General features: G+C 30.7%; 5 protein-coding genes across 16 annotated transcripts in view; 3 read left to right on the top strand and 2 right to left on the bottom strand.

Moving 5' to 3' along the window:
- The first annotated feature begins 67 nt into the window (after positions 1-67).
- On the top strand, positions 68-2,248 carry LOC138935758 (protein arginine methyltransferase NDUFAF7, mitochondrial). Of its 2 annotated transcripts, XM_070300583.1 has the most exons (6): positions 68-516; positions 734-841; positions 916-1,197; positions 1,285-1,401; positions 1,479-1,782; positions 2,077-2,248. In XM_070300583.1, exons 1-6 carry the CDS (start codon positions 202-204, stop codon positions 2,133-2,135), a joined length of 1,185 nt encoding a protein of 394 aa, XP_070156684.1. In that variant the 5' UTR covers positions 68-201; the 3' UTR covers positions 2,136-2,248. The 2 variants fall into 2 exon arrangements, with proteins under 2 accessions (XP_070156684.1, XP_070156683.1); XM_070300582.1 differs by having other exon boundaries at positions 1,479-2,145.
- On the bottom strand, positions 2,163-5,825 carry LOC138935753 (CWF19-like protein 2). Of its 2 annotated transcripts, XM_070300567.1 has the most exons (12): positions 5,633-5,825; positions 5,455-5,516; positions 5,122-5,298; positions 4,618-5,040; positions 4,066-4,542; positions 3,865-3,976; positions 3,652-3,794; positions 3,515-3,580; positions 3,130-3,438; positions 2,866-3,021; positions 2,578-2,760; positions 2,163-2,461 (listed from the first exon to the last, which is right to left on the bottom strand). In XM_070300567.1, the coding sequence occupies exons 2-12, from the start codon at positions 5,455-5,457 to the stop codon at positions 2,318-2,320; spliced, it is 2,193 nt and encodes a 730-aa protein (XP_070156668.1). In that variant the 5' UTR covers positions 5,458-5,516; positions 5,633-5,825; the 3' UTR covers positions 2,163-2,317. The 2 variants fall into 2 exon arrangements, with proteins under 2 accessions (XP_070156668.1, XP_070156667.1); XM_070300566.1 differs by having other exon boundaries at positions 5,455-5,825.
- On the top strand, positions 5,724-6,985 carry LOC138935759 (cytochrome c oxidase assembly factor 5). The gene is made up of 3 exons (XM_070300584.1): positions 5,724-6,043; positions 6,347-6,448; positions 6,591-6,985. Exons 1-3 carry the CDS (start codon positions 5,936-5,938, stop codon positions 6,630-6,632), a joined length of 252 nt encoding a protein of 83 aa, XP_070156685.1. The 5' UTR covers positions 5,724-5,935; the 3' UTR covers positions 6,633-6,985.
- LOC138935756 (uncharacterized) overlaps positions 6,849-27,094 on the bottom strand; it is a 28,078-nt gene continuing 7,832 nt past the window's right edge. For 4 of the 10 annotated variants that reach the window (XM_070300579.1, XM_070300578.1, XM_070300577.1 and 1 more), the window contains exons 2-7: positions 23,540-24,649; positions 17,266-17,430; positions 10,316-10,553; positions 9,916-10,209; positions 9,316-9,617; positions 6,850-9,202 (exon numbers count right to left, since the gene is read on the bottom strand). In XM_070300579.1, the coding sequence (XP_070156680.1) occupies positions 9,403-9,617; positions 9,916-10,209; positions 10,316-10,553; positions 17,266-17,430; positions 23,540-24,037 (1,410 nt within the window). In that variant the 5' untranslated portion in view covers positions 24,038-24,649 and the 3' untranslated portion in view covers positions 6,850-9,202; positions 9,316-9,402. The other 6 variants (XM_070300572.1, XM_070300573.1, XM_070300575.1 and 3 more) reach the window with 6 other exon arrangements.
- Lbr (lamin B receptor) overlaps positions 11,915-27,094 on the top strand; it is an 87,107-nt gene continuing 71,927 nt past the window's right edge. The window contains exons 1-2 of the mRNA XM_070300568.1: positions 11,915-12,398; positions 16,936-16,980. The gene's annotated coding sequence lies outside the window, so the exon portion shown is untranslated. The remainder of the gene's footprint in view (positions 12,399-16,935; positions 16,981-27,094) is intronic.

Raw genomic sequence — 27,094 nt, 5'->3', positions numbered from 1 at the left:
ATTAAAAATTCTCTATTCGATAGCCAATTGCGTGATATTGAATACATCCCTGCATCCAGAAGCACGAGGGACGAGGGCACGACCGCTTATTTTCATACATATATGACATAGGGGCCCATGGGCCGTGTCCCAAAATTCACAGCCAATTCACTAGGAATTAGAGGAAGTCAACAATAAACCATATATACAATATCTACTAACATGAGATTCTCGCCATTATTACACATTTTTGAAAAACGTGTTAATATATTTTCAACAATAAATATACATACGAAACAACGATATGGAAATTTTACTTTGCTGGAAAGATCATGCTCATCGAATTATTTAGATAAAAAATCGGATCTGTATCGTCAATTGTATGCAAAAATATTAGCATGTGGTCCCATAACACTCGCAGATTATATGAAGGAGATCTTGACCCATCCCACTGCAGGTTATTATACAACTAAAGATATAATCGGGCAAAAAGGTGATTTCATAACTTCTCCAGAAATCAGTCAACTTTTTGGAGAAGTATGTAATTCTTATTATCTAAATGAATATGTAATCCATTTATTATCCATTTATTATCCATTTCATATGTTATGTTTTAATGACTGTATAAAGGAATTACATAACTTTAATATTTTGTAAAAATTTTAAATAATTTCTTTTTTTTTTTTCATATATATATTTATTAGAAAAAAAGATGGTTGCATAAAAATATATAATTGAATGTTAATTATCATAGATTATAGCAATCTGGATAATCAATGAATGGAGGAAGATTAGCAATGAATCTATCCAACTTGTAGAATTAGGCCCAGGAAGAGGTACTTTGATCAGTGATATGTTACGGGTATATTTGCAGTATTGCTATATTTGCAGATTAAATAAATAAGTGAGAAAATTATGTGACTGCTTGTTCTTCAGGTATTCAAAAAACTAAATGTTTTGAATAAGATATCAGTTCATTTAGTGGAACTTAGTCCTGTTTTATCTATGATTCAGGCAAAGAAATTGTGTATAGAAAGCAGAGATAGTGAACTAAGAATAAATAAAAACCAGAGAAATTCTGTTACATATTACAGAGAAGGTATTACAAAAGACAGAGTAAAAATATATTGGTATTACACTATCAATGATGTTCCTAGAGAGTTCAGTGTATTTGTTGCACAGGAATTTTTTGATGCTCTGCCGATACACAAATTCCAGGTATCCAAAACAGAATGTTAATACACATAAAATATAATTAAAATATACATAAGGAGTAATTCTGACAAAAGCTATATTTAATTTTAGAAAACTGGCAAAGGTTGGAGAGAAGTCTTAGTGGATATAATACAAGAAGCTAAACAAGAAAAATTTCGATATGTACTTTCGCAAATGCCAACAGCTGCTTGTAAAGTATATCTATCTGTAAGCATTAATTTATATTATGTTACAGCATTTAAAATCTGCAAACAATAAATTAATACAAACACATTCCTTTTCAGCCAAATGAGAAAAGGGAGCATGTAGAGATAAGTCCACAATGTTCTGTAATAATAGATTATATGTCTCAATTTTTATGGGAATGTGGAGGCTTTGCTTTAGTAATTGATTATGGACATCAGGGGGAAAAGACTGACACATTTCGTGCATTCTATCAGCATAAATTACATGATCCTTTGTTAAATCCTGGAACTGCAGATCTGACTGCTGACGTAGATTTTTCATCAATGAAAGAGATTGCCGAAAAAGATAATAGATTAATCACATTTGGTCCAGTAACGCAAAGAAAATTTCTGAAAAGCCTTGGTATTGATTTACGATTAAAAATGATTTTACAAAATGCTACTAATATTCAAAAGCAACAAATTGAATCAGGATATCATATGATAACAGACGAAGACAAAATGGGAAATTGTTTTAAAGCATTGTCTTTCTTTCCTTTTGTTTTGAAAAATCATTTGAAAAAATGGCCAGTAGCAGGATTTGAGAATCAAGATTAAGTGTAACCTCAAGTTGCTTTCATATATTACAAGAATTTTGTGATATTCACATTTTTCTAATTATATTAATTATATAAATAATATATATATACATATATAGGGTGTGTATACATACTGGGCTATACTTATATAACATCGGAGGAAAAAAAATTTATATAAATGAGATTTGTATATATATATATATATTTCTGTATACATATAAGTCTGTATATATATTTATATAGGTATTGTATGCTTGTGTTGTATAATTTCTGTTATATCTTTTTAATAAAACGAAATAATCATGTTAAATCTATATTCACATAAATCGAAATTTGAAACTTTTTCGAATATAATTACTTTTAAATATCTTCTGATTGTAAAGAATGATGTTTTTTCCATATTTCTGTAAACTTTAACGTTTTTGCTCTTTGTTCATCAAAATTCTGTTTTTTTGGTTTTCGCCATAGATTACAATCCACGTCCAGCATACCGCCTATTATTTCCTAGAATAATATGAATAGAATATTGAAAATAAAGTGTATTTACAGCATAACAATTCATATTTGCATCAAAAATTATATAAAACTTTAGGAAGAAATAATTTTATTGATTATCTCACCTCGGCAAAATTCTTCGGAAACATTTCTTCATCCTCGATTACATGAGCATAACCGGGATGTGAAGCAAACTCCACCATAAAATATGATAAACCATTTGGTACAGCATGACGTATATCTTTATTTTTTAAATCAACTATTTTCTTGTTAATAGACCATTCAGTTTCACATTCCAATAAAGCTTTCTATTAAAAAAATCGGGGATAACATATATAGTTTTATTAATAGTTTTATATTAAGAATTATAATTTTTTTTAATTTTTATATATTATATGCAGTGATGTATTTACCTTAAAGTATAATGGTGCTGATTCACCAGTTTCTTTTGGTAATGGAATACATTCTAATTGCATATGTGAAAATTTACGACGTTTTTTATATACTTCAAAAAATATCGGGTAAAGATCTTCTTTCATAAATATCTTTATCAATTTTCTTTTAAATTCCTATGAAGAAAAGCGTATGATATTATTTTGCTATAAAACAGCTAATTATTATAAAAGTTATAATAATTCGTTATATATAAGAAAATTAATTATATAACAAAAACTCACCTTGAGTCTATACCATACATCTTCATCTAATTGCAACTGACAAGCTACATGTTGTATAGGTGTCAATATACATTGACTAGTAGTCAAGGAAGTATAAGCAGGCAGACTTAAGCAAATCATGGAATCCATTGTAACTATCATGTGCTTTAACATATTCTTCGAATCTAAGCACCACGAACAATTTTCCATCGAATTAGACAAATGTATGTGCTCCTTAATTGCATGCGAACGATCTCGCCTATCTTGCTTCTCTTCAGAATTTGTTTGTGCAATTTGTTGTTCAAACATATCATCTACATGATCTGCATTCTGCAAAAAGGATATGATGGAAAATTTATTTTGAGAGTTTCAACATTCATAATTTTAAATTTACTCAGTGTGTTACCTTAGCAACGAGTTTAGTAAATATCCCTTCATCTTCGTTTGTGGATCTTCCTTTCTCTCGTTGAAACTGCAATGAAAATTTATATTATATTATGTTAGAATCCTCTATAATCAGTATTAATCAGTTTAATTATTTACCATTTCTTGTAAGGAATATTTATTATCATCTGCAAAATAGCATACTCTTTCACCAGAGACATGTGTCTCCGCAGATTTCTTCTTTCTATGACTTTCTGCAAATTGCTTCGATTGACTTCTGGGTTGAATCGGTCTTGCAACACCTAGTATAAAGTTTTATATTATTCCTGATAATAGTCATAAATTTTTATAGTTGAAAAGAAAAACACACACTTTTTGCATCAGTTTTTGTAAGAATCACAGTTTCCTCTTGTACATTAGTATTATTTGCCACAGAAAGTTTTCTTGCCTGCTCTAATTGCACTTTAAGCTGAGCTGCTAATTCCTAGATAAATAAAATAATTCTGATAAATATAAAATACACACTGAAATAAATTCAAAAAGAACAATAATAAAGACAATGTAATAGCATACATTATCGCCCATTATTTCAGCTTTAATAATTCTTGCTCCTAATTTGTTCATTTCTGCTTCTGTTAAAATATCAATATTTTTGTTTTTATTCATCTCATTTATATTACTAATATTCTTTATTTTGGTTTCTTCCAATTTTGAGGATTCAATTAATTCAGATTCATGCTTTCTATCGCTATTTTTGGGTTTGCTAGTAGAACTATGTGTAGTTTGTTGATAATAATTATCACTATCATTGGGTCTTTGAAAACTTCGTTTTTTCTTTATGTGATGTGAGAAATAGTCAGATATATATTTTCCAGCGCGTTCTCTACTTCTAGATCTAGATCTCGAACGATTTCTTAATCTTGAACTTGAAATTCTATGTAAATCTTTGTTATGTCTATTAACATTGTAATGTTTTTTGAAATATTTATTCTGTTCAGCATTTGACATTTTTTCTGCATTGATAATCATCGATTGTATAGTTTCCAGAGACTACGAAAAAAGATTTATTATTTATATTATTAATAATTAATTGAGCATTTTTATATTATGTTTTAATTAACTTACACCCCAACGTTCTGTAGCTACTTCTTCTAGAGTTTTACCATCTCTATGAGCTTGTTCCTCAGCACGCCGAAGACTTTTTTTTAACCAGTTTGCATCCAAAACTTGTGAGTTATCTAATCTTCCTGGGTTAATTTTAGGTAATCCATCACCTCCATCTTTCCAGTATGGATTTAACTCTCTGTCGCTTTGTCCTGGTTTATCCAGAAGATTTTTGGTTTTATCTTCCTCTTTCGTATTTAATTTTCGTTTTTTTATATCAGATTTTGATATATATGGAAGGAAACTTTCCACATTCATCCATTCATCTCTTTTAAGCGGATTTTCTTGTATCTCATTATTAACAGAATTTTCAATGTTATACAAAGAGGTTTGGTCTTTAACTTTTTTCTCCACCCATTCAAATTTATCACTGTCGTCAGTTTCCTATAAAAATGTTGAATTATTTCTACATCAAAAATTTTCATATAAACATTAACTATCAATTAGAAACCTTGTGATACCTACACCACTCGAAGATGAATTTTTTCTCTTTTTCTTATGTTTTTTATGTTTTTTTTTATCAATTTTCCTCTTTTTAGACAAAGACCTTTTGTTTGGTTTTTTATGCATAGATGAGGCGATATCTTTGTCACTTGATGTTACCTCATCAATTTGCAATGCATTGCAAGTGACTAATTGTTCCTGAATAAAGAAATTACAATTATATAATGTAGAAAATATTTATTAATATTTATAAATATTTATTTAAAATATATTTACTGTATTAACAATTATATATATATATATATATATATATATACTTATACAAAAAGAAATAAGTTAGCAAGTGATAATTACCATAACTGCAAGTTTTACACAAGTTGTAAATTATAAAAGACCTTTATATTTTGTAATGTGACCTAAAAATTTTTTTGATCAATGTAGACATTTACATGTTCCAAAAAACCTTTTTTATTTTTTAAATATTCCTAACATTAAAAAAATAACACTTTAATAATAGGTTAAATATGTTTACGTCCATAGAGTTCACTATCCGTCAGTCCGTCCACACTCCATACTTCCATACACTGGGCTGCGTTCGAAAACACCACCCGTACGCACATGAACGTTGTTCTATCTTTGTTTAACTTTTATGAAATAACAAAGATAGAACAACGCTCGTGCGCATACGGATATGGGATACGGGATATGGGTGATGTTTTTGAACGCAGCCTCTTCAGAGTTTCGGAGTTTAGAGTCTCGGTCATAGTTGTAGGTTGTAGGTGCATATTTCAAGTTATATTGAGTCAAGTAGTTGAAGAGTTTTTTGCTATTCAAAATGATGCAATTTGAAGAAGAAGGCGAAACGTTGAAAGACAAGTCTCGCTGTGCAAACATTCGCGCTGATTTAAAAATGTGTTTGCTCCAAAGTAACTGCTGCAAAATTGTAAGTAAACATGAATTAGTTGTCGTTATAACCTAGCAATATTTTTATGTTCATTATGCGCACATAAGACGCAAATTTTATAAAAAATGAGATGAGTTTTATATGAAAAATAAGACGCTTTATCCTCTGGTAATTTTTTATTTTTTGATCGATGTAATAAATAAGTATCAATTAACAATAAGATATTCATTGATATCCAACTTCTATATATTTCTATTTCCGATTTTCAAACAAGCTTTTTATAAATTCAAAAACACGTACAAGCATATAAATTAATTTATGTTATTGTATTTTTTTTTACAGTACAAGCGTACTCCTAGAGAATGCCTTAGGATACATGATGGCTCAGTACCCGACGAATGCTTTGCCTTGCGAAATACATTCTTTGAATGTAAACATTCTATAGTAAGTATAAATAAATTTGCATATTAAATTGTACATATTAGAGAAAGAAATTAATACGATTTTTCTCAGACGAGTCTATATAAGATTTATATGTATTTATGTAGTTTATTTTTCTTCTTTTTCTTTTTTTATCTTTTCATAGATTGATGGCAGAAGGCGGTTTAGGGGTCCCAAAGGATATTAATTATCTAATAATATGTGTATTTATGTATACATTTATATATAATTTATTATATGTATTTGTATATAATTACATACATATAATTTAACTATTAGTAAATAAGTGTTTTTCTTTGGCATAATTTAGGGAAAAATATCTATATAAATATGAACAGATAAGAAAATGCTGGTGTAACTTATTAATGAGAAAGGGGAAATGAACCATAATGTTAGAAGTGATTTATTATTATCTGTTATATTCGTTGTGTATACATGATTTATAAATCTATCGTACAGAGTAGCAATGTATCATCAATATCATACAATTCATTATATTTGTTTATTGTGGTACAATTTTCAAAGAAATTTTTTCTCTCTTATTTTTTCCTAAAATAATCCCTTTGCCAGATTTAATTGAAAAATACGATACTTTGTATGATAAAGTATCAAAGCTACCTTAAAGAGGCATACTCTTCTATATAGAGCATAAATCTTTTTTATAGGCAAACAAGAGATGTATTTTTTTCTTAAAGAATAAAAGCAATCCTACTTTAACTCTTTCAGTATTCCAGTATTATTTTTAATAAAGATATTAATTTTCAATCTTATGAAAATATATGACAAAATTGATTTTTTTTTTCATTGTAGGCTATTATATAATAAATCATATACATATATAGTCAATAAAGATGATAATACACTGAAAAATAAACGAAGTGTTTTTATATAATAATTAAATAAAATGAAACTATATATAAAAGAAAGAAGATTTTAAGTTTTTCATATTTAATTTATTACTGAAAGGGTTAAATACGATGTCCAATCTATGTGCACGCGAAATATTGTGTGTAAATTCCAAACATATATTTCGGTATAATATAATAAATATATGCAATGGAAAAAATGCGAATGTAGTAGCCAAATATTTTATTAGCGCATTTCAATTATAATCAATGCTTGTTTTTGATGTACATATTATAGACTGGACATCATTATGTGATTACTGCTTTATGTACCATATCTCACAATTGCGCTTTTTTGTCGCAGTGAATCGTAAACACGAATGCGTGTATCGAACATGATACGCGTATGATCACAGTAAAATCGCGAATTTTCCTTACTTTCCATTTTTTTTTCTTATAATTAAGGATATCTTGTTCCACTTTGTATTCAGCGAATACGAATCCAGCGTATGATAAGCACGCCATTGCGTCGGATAATTACAAATCTACTGGGTGACGATCACGCCTGCGTAATCATCCTAGCTATTGTCTGTATGCAACACAAGCGTATATTGGCTGTATTATTTTTTTTTTGTACTACAATGCCAACTCACGCTACTCTTCCACTCTTTAAAATGGCTATAGGCACCTAAAAAATGGGATTTGTATAAGCTTTTCCCGCGCATACCATTACTCTATTCTCATATCTCCCCAATAGAGAAAAGTTTACACTGCGTGTGGATAAAATATAGATTTAAATAATAAAAATAAAATTATATTAAATGTAAATAATTTTTTTTAGATATATAGTTAGTTATAATTTTATAAGAATAACTAAATGAATAAGAAAGATTAAAACATTTTTTTTCCAAAAAACGAATCTGCATGTACTTAACAAATTTCGTTTATTCAAGGATGAAACTTACGTATAAATCATAATTTATACAATAAAAGAACTATACATAAAAGTTTGTTAAAGTTTTATTTTCTGGAATTGTAATTTATCCACATTCGCATATGCCGGTCAAATTTCACGAGCGTTAATAATCCGCATATATGAATATATAATATCAAATATGAAGATAATCGATAAAAGGCTTTTTAAATTACGTTCTATTGCGTCGACCTTCGAAGTTCCACTACTTTGTATCTAGATCACCTAAATTGATTTCAATAGTAGCATTTTCAAGAGTAGATTTCAAGAAGATTTATCTTTCATTGTGATATATACGCCACTCGCTCAAATATCACAGTTTATCGAGTATGATATGTAATTAGCAATTATTCGATAGTTACCAATAATGTAAGAAATGTACGTTGCATTTATTGTTATGGTTGTGTGTGTGTGTCGCGTGATAATCATAGGACAAAGGCATAGGATAATCAAAAGTCTTTAGTCGGTAATATGTCTGCTTCATGTCGGCGCATAGAATGTTCCCATTTCCGAAAAAATTAAATGTCGAGGATTTTTCATCTGTATATAATAGATTGTTTCTTGGACATCTGTTTTGCATTAAGTATATTGCGATACTTTCTGCAGCCTACGTACCAATTTTATTGCTATTTGTTCTGTATTTCCGTTTCATTTGGTAACGATATTCGGATAACGTTCGTTTGTATGATGAACGAAATAGTAAAGTCGAAAAATACAAACATGTTCAGTGGCGTATCTAGTCGAGCATGCTGTTTCGTCGATATTCGACAAGACTTATCTAAAGCGTATACGAAGTTGCGCTTCTTATAATAGATAGTACGATAGTAGAAATCACAGTGTCTCGTTTGTTGGCGGCATTTGCGACGATATATTTTACAATTTCTGCAAAAATCAGTATCGCGCCTTCTCTTGGCAGCCGCTATGATTTGGATTGCGTTTCTGCAATCAAAATGACAACTATTAATATTGAAAATATATTGGGATATCAACACCTATTATTTTCAGTCACAAAAATGAAGTGTAGAGTAAAGTGCTGAAATGCGATACGATACCGTTTCGCTTAAATTTTCTTGCGGAGAGATGTATGTAATGCAATTCGAAACAATACTTCTCGCAGATTCTAATAGCTGGGTAAGAAATCAGAAACACACGGAGGGTCTATAAAGCCCGATGTATCCGCACAGGCGTGCGCGAAGTGCCGGTAAAAGTATTGCCGCAGCGGATAAATTGTCTTGCAACTGCGAGCATTCGCAGATTAACAGATACATCTTGTCGCCTTGCGATGTCGATTTGTGCAAAGTGATGCGTCTGAGACCCACCGATTTTGGCAAGTATCGATACATCATTCGCGCACCTATGGTATAATACAAGGTAATATATAATATTTCAATATAGTGCCAGAATAAAATAGAAAGTAATTGTTTTTATACAAAATCCTGTATACAAAATGTAATCATTTTACGATATACATATGGACATATATAATAGCATTTCGATAAATTAGAAAATTTTTTTATCGTTATCCTTTTATATAAATTTTTAATTTTTAAAAGCTCTCATAAAATATATATATATATATATATATATATATATATATAACTCAGGCATTTCTAATATAAAAAAGATGACAATCATCTGCTGTGTTCATTTACCTGTCCAATAGAGCCAATTTTGTTCAAATTTAAGACCATCATCACCTTCAAAAACTTTGAATATCGATACTATATAGCCGGTGGACGGAATGGGTGGTCTTCCACCGGGTGGTTCGAGCGGCGGTCTTGCGATAGTTGCTACCTCGTTGAACAGATCCAATGTGTGATTGGCTGCATATCTGATATCTCGGGGATCGAACTTACGTAAGGCTGCGCATTGCACTTCATTGTAAAAGTCCACGGGATCCGTGTTCTGCTTGTTTATTAAATAATATGTGATGAACGGAAAATCCGCTGAAACGAATGAAAAATTTCAATTAAACAATTCTTAAAAAAGACTCTTTACATATTGTCATACATTCTTTGAGTGAACCATGAATATTTTAAAAATTTTACGTACCGTTCTTCTCCATATTCGTAAGTAAAATACTTTGCGACGCAGAGGGTGCTAACTCGGCGACTAGTTCTGCGGCGGTATCGCGTTGTAGAACCAACGGACGAGATATTGGAGATTCAATTAGAGGATCTAGAGGCTCCAACGGCGTCATGAAATGCGCAAGAACACATTGCTTGGGATCCTCGACCTCGAGAACCGATAAAGGACTACCCGGTCTTTTCTTGTCGGCGACAGGAGCATGCTTTGAATAAGTAAAAAAATTATAAAGTAAAATTATATATTCCTCGAGACAATATCCCATTAAACAATTTTTATCAAAGAATTGAAAATAATTTCTTATGATAATGTGTGTGTGTGTGTGTGTGTGTGTGTGTGTGTGTGTGTATGTATATATAAATTATAGATAAATATATAGCAATATTAATTAAGGAAATTGACCAATCAAATTCCTTATGCTTATGATTATGCGCTTATGCAAAAGTGTGTGCGCTCCCCGCTATAAAAAGATAAGTTCGGTATTGTCTATATATATTTGAAAAAGAGAGAGAAAAATTACGGGTTATTTTCATGTGTGTGTTCTCTTATTTTACATTAATGCGAAAAATAAGAATATATATACTCACAGTGGCCTTGCCTCTCTTTCTTCACGCGATCTCGATTTAATATATCATATAAAAAAATACAAAAAAACTTTACAGTCTATCTTTATATATATATTTTATATCTATGTCTAATTTTTTCGAAGCACTTGAAGGTATCTCTGCACGCGCGGTGACATCTTCGCGCGGATCGCGACATTACCTCACTTCGCTCGTTTCGCGTCGCGAGAGGTACCAACCGTGTCCACCGCGAGAAATTTATCGTCACGAAGTTGCCACAAATTTCAAATTTTCCGTAGTAACGAACCGCAGTAACGAACGTTGCAGAGGTGTCGGACGGGAGGCAACGGACGTTCCTTCGCGCGGCTCGCCTTGATTTATATATTTCGAGTGCCTCGCGAGTGCGATAAATGTTCGGAAACGAGGCGAGTGCCGTATTGTCGCGATAATCGACTCGCGTCATCGTAATTAGCCATACTTTTCCATACGCGAGTATAAAGTCAGGAACAAAGGGCAGCGCTAATAGGGCGGCATAACGGATATTGCCGCATACCGAAAAGACGGAGTACAGTCAAATATCGCTCTCCGCGATCCTAATTAAGCACCTTTTCCAATTAGCGTATACGTATATAGGAGTAAGTATTCGAAGCGATAGAGCTTTCGCTGCGTTTCCGTTCGAGAATCGAATCGTTGTCGCGTCGTATACAGGGTATCCGGAGTCAATCGCATCACCCGTGTACAGGTAGAGCGGATAAAATCGGGGAGGGGTGGGGGGGGGGAGGTGAAGTTCTTTACCATTTTTTTCTATAACACTTGATAACAGAGTTATTATCGAGTAAAGTTTGGCCAATCGGCCGCCGATCTTTAGCCGGACGCACGTCGATGAGCCGCGCGCTGCGAAGTGTGCAGTGCAGCGGGCGCACAGTGAAGTATGCAGCAGCGCGCACTATCAGGCGCGCGGCTCACCGACGTGCGTCCGGCTAAAGATCGGCGGCTGATTGGCCAAACTTTACTCGATAATAACTCTTTTATCAAGTGTTGTAGAAAAAAAATGTTAAAGGACTTTTCTTCTCTCGATTTCATCTGCTCTATCTGCACATGACGGGTGATCCGCGAATAATGGGACACCCTGTATATAAGTCAGTGTCGAAAACAGTGGAACGGCGTTCCAAGTCGCCGCGCACGCCGAATTTCCGAGAATCGAAGTCGCGTCGCGTTTCATACGTGAGTGCGTCGCGATTGTGTGAAGCTACAAGAAATCTGTGTTTCGCATGATATATTCGCGTGTGCGGTAAAGTGAATCTCTTTCGATGAGTGTAATAGCGAATCGCAGTCAATGGAACGAGTATGAAAGTGATTATCGTATATTAAAGCGATTTATGTTTAAAAGCGAGTGGATATCTACGCAATTGAATGACATGGATTAAGCGGATTATATGGATTACGTGGATTACGCGAGAGAGGCAGCAACGGCGGTGCATCGACCGGTGAGAGATTAATTATTTTACATTCTTTTTTTTCTCTTTTAATATCCATAACGATAGCTGAGAATTAAATATAATGACTAAACTATTTTGTGTGTAATTTTAATATCTCAGCGTCCCTTTTTCTTTTTATACAACTTGAGGCACATATTATATACTGTGTATAAATAATACTTGTTGACTAAACAAAATACAATGTAAGAAAATCAAATATTTGCGCATATATTATAATAAAATGCTATTTGCTTCGATTTTTTTTTTTATCAATCATATTTTGAACCTTTCTGATATTTGGAATATATATATTTTCGAAATAAAAATTAAAAATTTGGTAGTATTAAATAGGCCTATAAAAATTCCTACATATATTTGTAAAACAATGAAAATTAGTAACAAAAAAATTTCAGGCAAATATAAGAGCTCTAAAAATAGTGAAATCATAAAATTTTGACGAGAAATCAAAACATTATGTACTAAAAACAAAATTTATAAGAATTTAATTAATTAATGCGTTCTTTAGGATATTTTATGCTAAGAAACAATTGATTTAATAATGGTCAGGATATTATGTGGTCAAGAAATTTCTGACAATTATCTGCGCGTTTCGTAACAGCAAAAGAAATATTCTTAGATTTAAATTTAAATGATAATTAAAATATTTAATAAGATATATTTATTTTTAATATTTTTATATAGAAAGCAGAATAGAAATTTTCATTCGTTTTACGATATTTATTTTATACATACGTTGAAATATATACCCCTGACATAATAATTTTAACAAATTGATTCTCTCTCTCTCTCTCTCTCTCTCTCTCTCTTTCATAATAAATATCTCGATAAATACGTATGTATATATAAAATAAAAAAATATTTTAAAACTCACCGGTACGATATGCAAGGACGAAATTGTGATACAGCGTTGATCTGTAAAATATAAATATATCCAAATCATACGTATAAAGCAGTGTCTAAAATAATTAATTATTAAAATATACATATTTATTATTGCATTCATTTAAATAGATCATTTTTAAACAGATATTTAATAAAATAAAATAAATTATCTAACATTAAACACAATTTTTTTTAATTTAATTGATATATAGAAATTATCTAGGTAACTATAAATCTCTTGAAACGTTGTGATATATTTTATGTGTTCTTTATAAATATATAAAAATATTAATTATGAATATGTTATTAAAATGTTTCATTTATCACAAGATCAATTTCAAGAAAATTTTTTAGATGCGTTACTTGACATAATAATATAAAATCATCAATGTCACAAAGATAGAGCAATTACTCTCTCTCTCTCTCTCTCTCTCTCTCTCTCTCTCTCTCTTGCAACAAATAACAAATTAAATATTATAAATTTCTCATCTGATTGTTGCCTCTGCCATCGTCCGATATCTTCTCGAGTCTGTTTCTCCTCTCTTATTTATAAAATTAAAAATTTAAATTAAAAAATTAAATTAAAAATTTATTCTCTCGTTCTTTACTGATCTGTTAATGGCACTCAACAATATTCACTCGCGAAAATAATGTTAATTATGATCGAATGCGCACTAATTAGCAGAATACGACGATTTATACATTCTTCATACATGCATCGCGCACGATGCACGATTCATTATTATAGTTAAGGATAAACATCCCTGGATTATGCAATATTTGACAAGTATGTTAAATTATTTTGTCGACTGTTTGCACGATCATCGCGATCGATCTCGCTCGAATAAATTTCATTGAAATATGATAAATTTTTCAGACAAATTAAAACGACATTTAAATTAATAATACGCGATTGATAAATAATTATTGCGTAGTTCATATAACGATTATATTTATTAATTAAACACAATACTTTCTCATCGTTCATTCGCCACCTCCCACTTTTTACTCCCTACTCTCCTACATTCCTACGTTGGTACAAGGCCTATTCTACACCGGATTATGTAATGTTTATTATAATATACACTTTATATATATATTATATTGTCATACTCTATACTTACTGTGTTTCCATATTATTTCTCGAGAGAAACACTACTGCAAAAAGTACCGGAAGATGTTGAACGCGATTATACCCCGTGATCATTACAGTTGATAATTATTCGCGCAATTAATTAATATTAACGATTAACGATTTGTAAACGTATAGCGAGCGATTCGGCCGTATTAGCTGAATTATCGTACTACGGAATTTGTGTAAAATGGATCTAATTGTTAATTCATTGCCGCCACGAAATAATTTTATATTATGAAGTGAAAGAATGCGCGATATATATTCTTCGATCTTCAAATTAATTATTAATAAATATTTCGTGCATCACGTTTTTTTCGTTATTCGAATCATTTTATCCTACGATTCGCACATGTTCTCTTTTCAAAAATAAAAAAATTACATATAAGTATAAAAAAAAATTATCGTTTTTAAGAAAATTGTTTACAATGTTTTTTTTTTTTTTTTTTTTTTTTTTTTTTTTTTTTTTTTTGCACTAATTGATACGTCTCATTATTCTGTACATAGAAGTATTACGGTAAGATTATCGAAAACTGAATATTTTACGAAATATTTTATTTCTTATTTCAAAATATGTTAGATTAATATATAAAATAACTCAAAAAATACTTATTAAAAAAATACTTTATTATAGTATTTTGGAAAGCTCTCGAGGTAAGCTACAAGAATATGTAATGAAAAATAGTGGGTTTCATTTAAAAAATTTAAGGTGATTTTTATATGATCTTGACGGTGCTATTCGAGATCATACTTATATAATACGCCACTTAGAGCTCTACAACTTTTGCATGAAACGTTTTTTACGAAAATGCGTTGTTTTCTCAAAAAAAAAAAAAAAAAAAAAAAAAAAAAAAAAAAAAAAAACGGCTGATACGAGCGCTCTGTTACACCCTGTATAATATAAAGTGTATATTGTAGTAAATATCACAAATTTCGGTGCTTGTATTTTGCGACCGTACATGTAGCGCGCGGTCAACAACAAAGTCACCTTGTTGCCATTCGTGCGGTGACGCTCGAGCAAGCACGTAGTGGCGTAAGTTTCGTTCAATCATCGAATTGTTACCTACATCCTCGAAATATACTAGTATTACGAAATATTTGAAATGTAATCATTACTTTTAAATTTATTACAATCAACGATCGTCAGTTCATTCGATCAATAATTAATTTCTACGATAAACAACATGTAAGAATTTCGCGACGACGGCTATTTATCCAAACATGTATTTCGTACGATATGGGCTTTTTTTTTTTTTTTTAAATATGAATATTAACGATAAGGGGAATGACAATTTTAAATTATTGTTTAACTTCTATTTTCAAGGAAATAATTATTTTCTTGAAGCTCGAATTTTTGAATATATATTTCGCATCGTATTTTGAATTTTAATTTAAATATAATAATCTCGAATAATCTGGAAAACACGTAGTAATACACAAATTATTGAATCGAAATCGAGAAGAAAAGTCGTGATATATTAATAGTACATTTGTTTATTCCGATCCACGTGTTCGAATTGTATCGGGCATGCAATTATTGAACATTGATTGTGTATTTTCGGACGCACTTTTTAATTGGCTGTTAACTCAATGCATATAATATCGCACGGTATCAAAATAAAGTGTCGACGTGTAATTTTCAGTCATTAATAAAACATTACGGGGGTACGAGATGAATAAATAATCAAGAAACATTGTATCTAATTATGCATATTTGCTATTAACATCGTAATAAAAATATATTAATCCTTTACCATAAATTTATTTATATATAATCGTATTATATATGTATCGTTGTTTATTTATCATAGTTTGTCAAAATATATATTTGATATGAGATTTATCCGATCGCGATCAGTCGTGCAAAGTATAATTAATATATTTTCTAACGTAGCGTCATCTTCATATCCTGCTAATTAGTGTATGCGCGATCGTAATTAATCCTCTAAATATTGTGAGTGCAATGAAGGAGCCAGCAAAAAAACAAAAGGATAAATAAGAGAGGAGGAGCAAGCTCGAAAAAGCATCGGGCAACGACGGAGCAACCGTGAGGTAAGAAATTTATAATTTAATTAATTAATTATTTGTCGTAAAAGTAAATGCTCCATCTTTGCGACATTTTGTACCATTATGCGATATATATATATATATAATGCATATAAAAATATTTTTAAATTTTGTTTTATGACAATTGAAACATTTAATAAAAGATATTCATAATTTTTACTTAAGAAAAATATAGAAAAAAATTTCATAATTTTTTAAGAGATTTATAATTATTATTTAGATTATTTTTATATATAACAATCAGATTATTATTATTATTTATTATATCTTATATTAATTTTTTTTTTTTTCATGTTGGATAATATTTTTTAATAAATATCGGTTTAAAGGATAAAATAAATTTAATTGTGAGCGCAATAATTATGTATATTTTTTAATATTAATTATTTTGGACACTGCTGTATATACATATATAATGTGGACATATCTTTTTATATTTTACAGATCAACCTTGTGAATACTACAACTCCGTCGTTGCGCATCTTACCGGTGAGTTTTAAATTATTTTTTATTTTATATACACATGTACATACTTGAAATCGAGATAATCAATTTGTTGAAATTATTTCAGATATATTGTAACATACTGATTTATTCAAACACTATTAGAATATTTTAGTTAATTTTGCCTTTAAATTTTACAAAAAAAAAAAAAAAAAAAAAAAAAGTATCGTGTGTAGATTTATTTTCCACCAATTCGGTGGTATTTTATTTTCTGTAAAAAACACATATTTCGAGTTAAGTAAAATCGAGATAAATTTTTCGGTCACTCACTGGCACGCCCGCTGGTAAAAAACGTTCGAGAGAAGCGAGAGGTATGATAAAACAGTCACGGTCCAAAGTGGCCAAGGAAATTGGTTCGCCTCGCGGTGGACTGTTTCCAGAGACCACGAGGGGTGTGTAAGTGCCGGAAGCACGGTTACCGCTGAAAGACACCTGCTAATATGATAATACAATTAGAGAATTATATTAGATGTACACGCATAACACGCGCTAATATTCGCGGATAAACGCTACGTATCGTAAGATACTGCTCCCACATCAGTTTTGTGCATAATTAATATTTCATATTGACATTAAGTTTTTGCAACACTACAGTAATTAGATAAATGTGCGAAATATTATTTAGAACATATGCACAAAATAAAAATACATTCACATCGGCTCGTATCTTAATTGATCTTAATTGATATTTATAGTGATTTTTGGTTGTAAAATTTTTAATTTGTTTCTAAGCAAGTGATATTTACTCGATTATTTTACAAATTAACATAAATAAATAATATATTTTCTAACGATCTATTATACGTTTAGTATATGATAATATCATCAATTTAATAAAACAAGAAAAGTCTAATGAAACTGAAATTTTATACAATATTATAAATACGAAGAAAGAGAAATCTTTAATTAAGATATATTTGTTTATTTAAATATCTTTAATATTCTTTAATATTTTATCGTAATTACATTTAGGCATATTATAATAGTAAATAATTTAAATGCTAAAAATTATTTCAGCTTGCTTACAGCAGAGAGAGTTATTGGTATATTGAAAAAATTTGTAATGATTAAAATTGTTTTTTTAATTTATTTCAAAATTGCATTTTTTTACATTAAAAATCGAATAATACATCTAAAAATATTTACATTTTAAAATTTATCCTGTAACCTTATAATACATATCCTGCAATAGTGATATGATTATAGGAGGGAGGATATGAATAATGACTTGCTTCTATAAATTTTATAAAAGATATTTTCTTATATGTGTGGCTGTATATTGTGGCATCGTATAAATATATATTTAAAAATATTAAATGAACTTTATATAATATTCTGCAAGCGTTTTTTATATACTAAAAAAATTTCTTCTTCTTGTGTTTAAAATGGTTGATACTGATTTATGAGGATGTTGATCTCATTATCGCAAGATTGAAGATAAAAGAATTGGGATCTCGATATGTATGTATGTATCAGGGTTGGGAACGTTACTCTATAAAAGTAACGCGTTACCGTTACCGTTACTTGAAAAGCAACGATTCGTTACTTTCTCGTTATGTTTTTGTTTTTTGTAATGTTAAAATAAGCTATTAGATTATAAAATTATTTAATAATCTATCAATATTAAATGTAATAATCTAAGTTACGATTAAAAACTCTAAATTAGTCTCTATATAGCATAAGCGTTTTTTATATTAAACTTATTTAATGATTCTAATTTTTTTATGTTAATATCTTTACTTTTTAATACACTTATCTTTATAGAAATTTAAATTGTAATTTAGAAATTTCAATTTTGTCGAAAATTTTTATCAAACATTGTTTTTAAATATCGATAATATTATTAAGAGTATATTCCAATATTCACTGCCAGTATTGTAAAATCCATAATTTATATAGATTTTCAGTACTGCCAATGACTATCAGAATGCAGCCTATGATAGAAGGCTACAAAATATGTTTCAAGAAATATATCTATTGAATAAATATAAGATAATAAAGAACCAAAAAATAACGATAAAAGTAACGGCTAATTCGTTACCGTTGCAAACAGAAAAAAGTAACGATCGTTATCGAAAAAAAGTAACTGTAACGGTAACGACGTTACTTCCCAACCCTGATGTATGTATTGTATGTACGCGAATATAGATTCACGCGCATAAATAATAAACGCGTAGCAATGATAAACATGTCAAGAGATAATACGCGTTCGAATAAAATAAAAGTAGGCTGTGTAGTTATTGCCGAAAAAGACACAGCTTGGCATGTGCACGTACGGACGCTTCGCGTCTGACCCGACTCGTCTTTTACTACTTGCGCCCAAGCGCAAACGGTCACCATAGATAGGTTTGCTCGCTTCTTTCCCATCGGTAAATTTCACCCCTTGGCTCTCGTAAAGCCTTATAGTTTTATAGTTCATGTACGCCCGATGCTGCATGATTTACGTTGCATGTCAATTTTACAGATACCCTCGGTGTCAGCGATTGATCTTACCGCCTCGTAATTTTTTATTCCTCTATATCTATACGGTCTGGTAACAGTGAAATGTCGTTTTTTTATAAAATAAGAATCGGATAGAATATATATAACAGAAGAGATATATTTTAGAGATAAAATAATTTATTGCTACTTTTCTTAGGGTACAAAAAAATTTAAACTTTTATCTTTTAGTTTTATCTTTAGTAGAGTTTTTTTTTAATTTTTTGCTATAATTATGAAATTTTTCACTTTTGCTATGTACATATCACGATGAATATTACTGATTTTATATACATATATCATTGATGTTATGCATACATTGCGGTAGAAAATACTCACAAAATGTGCACATCATTAATGTATTGTGCGAAATGCACATATGCGGGGAAAAAAGTGACAGGATCGATAACAATTTATATGTCGTTTAGTGTTTAAAAATAGTGTGTCGGATAACGCAGTAGTAACTGCAAGGTTTTTCCTTGCATTTCTGTTTACACGCACAGCACGCAACAGATACACAATACGATTTGTCTTAAAACACTTCTTTCACTAAATTTATTCGCTCTTATAAAATTTAAATTACTTCCAAATATACAGCCAGATTATTTTAATATAATATTTAATCATAATCGAGATATAAAATAGCAAAATAAAATAATCTCATTATCTAATGGCAAACAAACTCATATATTGTATTCTACTGCGATATACGTGTATACCTACATTCGTTTGTATTATCATGCATTATTATCTCCAAGCAAATACACGCACGTATTCGCGCACACACATAGATATTAAAAAGGCCGAATGTCATATACATGTTATATATGTATATATTATGTGTGCGTTAATTAGCACGACTGAGATCGGCCAATTATTCAAAAATAATAACTCCACTAGGAAGTGTTAACAACGTCATTTTTTTCCCTCGACATATTAAAGGTGCATACAGATTGAACAAGCACTTATGATCAGTTATCTATAATCAGACACATGCACATTTGCTGTCAACGCGTTATCAAGCATTCCGCACATTTTCCAGTGTTTTCTCAGAAAGTAATACACTTCTTGAAAAATAGATTATTACAGCTCGAGAAAATTGATAAGATAACGATAAATAAGAATGTTTGAAAAGCGAAATTGTACAAATATAATTAAGTTTTTTTTTTCCGAGTAAAATTTACACTGATATAAAAAATAAAATTTTGTCTATTAATTTCATAAATATAATTGCAGTTTGAAATTTTTTTCCATAAATTGAATTTACGATAGACAAGTTGGTAAAATACCGAGCTCTATAAATGTCTATTGCAGGATTGGCAAGTAACGCGTTACTTGTAACGTCGTTACTGTTATACAGTTACCTTTTTTCGGTAACGATCGTTACTTTTTTTCTGTTTGTAACGGTAACGAATTAGCCGTTACTTTTATCGTTATTTTTTGGTTCTTTATTATCTTATATTTATTCAATAGATATATTTCTTGAAAAATATTTTGTAGCCTTCTATCATAGGCTGCATTCTGATAGTCACTGGCAGTACTGAAAATCTATATAAATTATAGATTTTACAATACTGGCAATGAATATTGGAATATACTCTTAATAATATTATCGATATTTAAAAACAATGTCTGATAAAAATTTTCGACAAAATTGAAATTTCTAAATTACAATTTAAATTTCTATAAAGATAAGTGTATTAAAAAGTAAAGATATTAACATGAAAAAATTAGAATCATTAAATAAGTTTAATATAAAAAACGCTTGTGCTATATAGAGACTAATTTAGAGTTTTTAATCGTAACTTAGATTATTACATTTAATATTGATAGATTATTAAATAATTTTATAATCTAATAATTTATTTTAGCATTACAAAAAACAAAAACACAACGAAAAAGTAACGAATCGTTATTTTCCAAGTAACGGTAACGATAACGCGTTACTTTTTAAAATCAGTAACGAGTTACTTTTTACAAAATATAACGATAACGGTAACGCGTTACTTTTATAGAGTAACCATACCTGGTCTATTGTATATTATTTTGAAATAAGTAAAGTATGTCGCGAGTTTGAACATGGACAAATCGTATTTATTTCGTTTATAGAATGCGAATTTATTAGAATGCGAACTTTCGCGTCTCATGGTTGCAGTAAGGTAATATGCATACGATTTTCCGCATTGAAACACATTTTTTACATTTGCGTATGCAAATACGCGGAAAAAGCGTGCCTAGTGTTTTGATATTTAATCGTTTTGCATCGCGGGTATACATGACGGTAAACGTTCACGGTACGCATTGTAAAGGTCAAAGATCGTTATACGACACTGCGGTCTTTATTAGATTGTAAAAGTCGCAGCAATTCTTCAATTGTAAATTTCCGTACTTAATATTTTTTCATGCTGCACGTTCTTTTTAATTCGCGCGAAAGATACAACGCAAGGAATTTACTATTTCGCATGCGTCGTTTCATATTACTCTTCCAATATTTGTTGCGCATCAATTTATTTCTGAATTTAATCGTAATAATTATACGGTACGGGATTATTGATATAAAACATTTTTTCTTCTTTTTCTAATGAAATTAACAATTATCGTTCTTTAGTAAAATCATACGGCGATCGTTAAACGAATTGTCATAGTCTTCCATTCGACCGGCTGAGAATTGCTCGTAAGATATGAAATGTTATTATTGTGCATTCTTCAGTCTGTTATTCTGAACTTAAACACTCGTTAAGTTCCGTTTGTCGGCTAAACGATGATGCGACCGTGTGAACTTTATCGCGCCATTATACTAAGTAATGCGACCGCGGCCCGAAAGTGTCTCCTCTTGTGCGCAGAATACGACGTACTAACCGTTGGCGAAGAGACATCGCGATGGAATGCGATATGAGGGGATTTTCAGCTGGGCCGATAGCGAGCAATGAATTAAGTTGTTCCTATACTAGCATCATAGCGAATTTATAACACTTTCTCGAATCCACCATCACGCGCAATAAGATAGCGACTTTGCGTGTTACGGAGCTAGGTGTTACTTTATGCCATTCCTCTTATAAATGATCTACACATTTCCTCCGTAACTTTACTTTATTCTTCGCTTATCTATGTGATGGCCCACTTTAAACTAATGACGATATAGCACTCGAATCTAATAATAAATTATAATACTGGCAATTGAACGTAATTAATTTCTCTTAAGAAACTTGATATTTATTATATTATATCCAGCTTATTTTTAATAGTTAATTTTTTTTTTTTTTTAAGATTGAGAGAGAAATAAAATATTATAAAATAATTTTATCATAAGATTGAGTGTATTTTCTTGAATAGATAATCGATTAAGTTGTATATACGAGTCATAAAACTATTTATAGGTCTAAATAAAAAAAACATATATATGTATAATATAATATGTCAATACAAATTAAAAAAGTTATTATTATTGTGTTTAAGCATAAAATAGAAAATCGTAAATTAAGCTTGTTATAATACGATATATCGGAGCTTTTTATCCTTGATAATAATTCAAGAGTAATGAACTATTTACATATTCATAATGCATTGCTATGATTCGGTCGCTAAGAACATCCCAATTGCAACACATTTCTGAATTCTTGAATCAGATAATTTTAATTTAGCGATCGCGAATTAATGCTGTTCCTCATCATTATGATCGATTGCGAAGGATATTATTATAATTAGGATTAATTGCAGAATATGTATTGTATATACAACATTAGTGCGGCGGTTTTCTGCGCGTGACGTTAAGAGATAAATTTGCTTGATAGTTGATTGTATTAATTTATGTCATACGCCCGTAATCTCAGTGTTAACTGATGCTATTTTTTTTTTTTTTTTTTTAAATTTCTTCATCAATAGATAAATCAAGATATACATTTCTTTTTGAATATCTTATATATTTTATCATGCAAATCATCAATTATGCATCTAAATGATGGATCCAGATAATTTTATGTGAATGAAGAAATATTAAAAAAGTCGTTCAAGTTTTTCTTTCCTGGATCTTTCGCAAATTCGTTAGAATTATCAATTATATACCTACCTGCCTAGACGCAGTCGGGGTCGGCGGATCGGAAGGTTCCTTCTGGTTTTGCTTCCTCCTGGCTTGATTCGCGGTCTGCGCACCCTGCGCGGAACCGACGGGCCCGCCGCCGCCCCACTTGATCACATGGGGTCCCGAATTACGGCGGGGCGGCGGACCCAGCCGTTCGCCGGGTTCCTCGGGTGGCGAGCCAAGGGCCCCACCTGCGGGCGGTGACAGGAACAAGTGAGTACGATAGCCGTGCCCCTGGTGCTCGTGATCGCCCATCGACGGAGAGTATCCGAACTCCCGGCTGCGTCGTGCGGGTCCACGTGCGCCGCCGACCACCGGCTGGCCGACGCCGACGCGCGCCGCGCCGAAACGCGTTCCTAGCTGACCGAACGAGGTTCCGTAAGTGCTCCCCAGGACGGGCCGAACTTCCCCTAGTCCACCTCCACCTAGTCCGCCACCACCGGATCCCTTCTCGCCTCCGAAATTCTTGCGGAACATAAGATTCATGACTGACTTCAGTGCACGATTTCAGATCGTTATCGGCGTATATTTCTCGTGATGTGTATGTGTGTTTTTTTTTATTCGTTTTTCTTTTTCTCGACTTTTTACTCGACCGTTCGGTACGTTCGGATCGATTCGGTCGGGTGTTCGAGGATGCGCGTGAAAGAGAGAGACAGTGGTGGTGGCGGTGTGCGACGATCACAAGGAGGTATATGGGGACGTTTATAGGCGCTTCTTTAGATCTTTCCCATAATCCCCATGCACGATTTCGTGTTTTGGATTTTGACGCCTTTCCGACACAAGATGGTTTTTTTTTTTTTTTTTTGCGCGCGCGATCTTCTCTGGGCACACCGATAGCTGCCTAACTCACGACGGAACGTATTAAGAGATTAACGACGCATTATAAATGCCAATTCGGGCGTCCTGATGTTTCGTCCGAGCCCAGGAAAAATCGGCGTGATATAACACCAACATCGGGGGATCGGAGGTTTAAGCCGCTCGTGCAAATCAATCTGGACAATCAATCCCCCGACAGGGGATACTCGCGAAAGTGTTAGAGCGTTTAACTTTTACCAACTTTTTACTGCCGTGTTGTACTAAAGCACTCGCGTGGTCGATCTAGGTCGAATGAAAAGAATGATAACGATCTTCTGTCGCGCGATCTCTCGACCGAAATACACGGAGGATAATCGAAACTTATAACTTCGGGATACTGAGAACGGAATAAAAAAAAAAAAAAAAAAAAAAAAAAAAAAAAAAAAAAAAAAAAATCTATGCGCATTGTGCATTGTTAAAATATATTAAAGTAGAAACGGTTTTCAGAAAAGTTTGATATTTTCAATGTCTTATTAAATATTAATATTTTTGAATTATTATATAAAAATCACACTGTGTAGAGCACAAAATTATCGCGAATAATTTATTTCATTTATTATTTAAATAGTATAACATTTTTTTAAATATATGCGTCTATTTTATTGTCAGCGTATATGAGAACTTATTGTTGATATTTTCAAAATTGTTAGTAATTTCAGAGTATTTTTATTCTGTCGAATAAAATGTAAATTTTATCAAAACATTTTAAATACACAAGAGCTAGATTTATTTATTTTTATTTTTATTTTTATTTATTTATTTATTTTTTTTTTTTTTTTGCGACGTCTATTTATCGATATCGTGCTCTCCGTGTTTTTAAAAAGCGTGAGCGATGTAAGAAATCACGAATTTATATCTAAAACTGAGTTAACGTCACTCACACGTTATTTCTCCGTATACTATCCATAATTCACGAAGAATATAGAAAAGAAACTTATAAAAAAACACGTGTAATTAAACATTTGATTGATGCCTTAAAAGATGATTTGATGAAATATTATAAATATAATTGAAAACATATAAAAATGATCTGTTCCAGTATCTTTTCTTATTAATCGGCATACAATATTAAAATTTATACAATGATTTTCTTTACTAATAATAAGATGAATTCCAGATATTTTTTCACACAGTTGATACGTACATGATACAAAATAAATAAACTGCATAATTCCGAGCTAACTAAATAAACAACGTTATATAAATCGCGTCAGTTTGATACACCTTATATTAATAGCTCCAATCTATTTTCAATTTGCTTTATCAAGAACAAGCTTTATAATTCAAAATAGGCTCGGTAGAATGAACGGAAAATATACATTCGTTAAATCGAAGTCGTTGACAACTTGAATAATAATTTTAACGCCGATTTAACGCGTGCAATTAGATTATTTTAATGTTTTGTCAATTCGATACATTCCAAAAAACGTTACGAAGCTCGTGGCTATTAATCCTTTCGATCGTCACCGAGATTCACTGGATGATATATTATATTTTGAAATTTTATATTTAACAATATTAAATTATTCGTTTCTATTAAAACATATTTATGTGCTATTCAATAATTTATATATTTTACATTTAAGTTTATTTGGATTTAAACTTGTTTTATATTCATCGCGATCTCACTTTCCCGAAAAATTAAAAGTTTGTAGGAGAAATTTAAATTGATCAGAGAGTTAGCGCGCGACGTTACATTAAAAGAGACACGAATCACGCGTATACGTCGACTAACGTTTGCCACTTCGTGGTAAACTGTCTCGTTGTAGAAACGGCACGAGCTTTAATAGTCTCCCGATTGATCTAAAGCAGAGACTGCTTTGTCAGTAGGATACGGCGCAGATGCGTGAAAACGAGAAATTTATTCGATTTATTTTAACGCTGCGCGTTTTATTCGATAATGATAAGGAATGTAATTTATATTCACTCGAATTCTTGATTATTTTTGGAACAAATTGGCTGCGTGCACTGCCAAGATTTTTTGTCTTGAAATCGTCTACTGAATAAAATCTTTTTTAATTAAAAAAAAAAAAAAAATATATATATATATATACTCTCTAACCGTAATTTCTAAGCTAATATTAACGGTATGTAAAACTGAATAGTGTTATTTTTTTTAAATGTTATAATATCTTGTTCAATAAATCTTGTGACGATATTTTCTAGTAATTTAATTGTAATAGTTTAAAAGTTTGCAAAGAAGTATTTAATAAATCATTCTATTCAAAATGTGTGAAATATATATATATATATATTGAAGGATATTTTAATGATATGTTTTGCGATTAAATTTTGCAATTTTAATATGCTTAATCATTCGAAATTATTTGGAAATAAAATAAAAGTTTTGCAATTCATAATTTATTTTAAACACAGATTTGATTGCCTTGTACAATAACATCTATGTAAATCAGTTAACGAGATAATTGTCTTTTACTATTTTATTTGTTCTATAGCTGGCAAGGGGTACATGACCGTGAGTTTATATTAGTCACTGAACTTAAAACAAGGCTATCGTTTTCTCTGTTTATATCGTCTAATACGTTGTATTAAATTAACGCATATGTTTTAAAAAAAATGTTAGGGCATTTAAATAATAAAGATTTTCTAATCAATTTTGCCAAACATTATCCGTATGTGTATGTGCTATAGTTTGATTTTTATTTGACATTATTTTAATATATTAAA

This window comes from Polyergus mexicanus, unplaced genomic scaffold, assembly GCF_030449975.1.
Source record: "Polyergus mexicanus isolate NDT 795.1 unplaced genomic scaffold, iyPolMexi1.0 SCAF_8, whole genome shotgun sequence".
Taxonomy (NCBI): domain Eukaryota; kingdom Metazoa; phylum Arthropoda; class Insecta; order Hymenoptera; family Formicidae; genus Polyergus; species Polyergus mexicanus.
The sequence above is the reverse complement of the archived record's forward strand: the minus strand, read 5'-3'. Positions and strand labels throughout refer to the sequence as shown.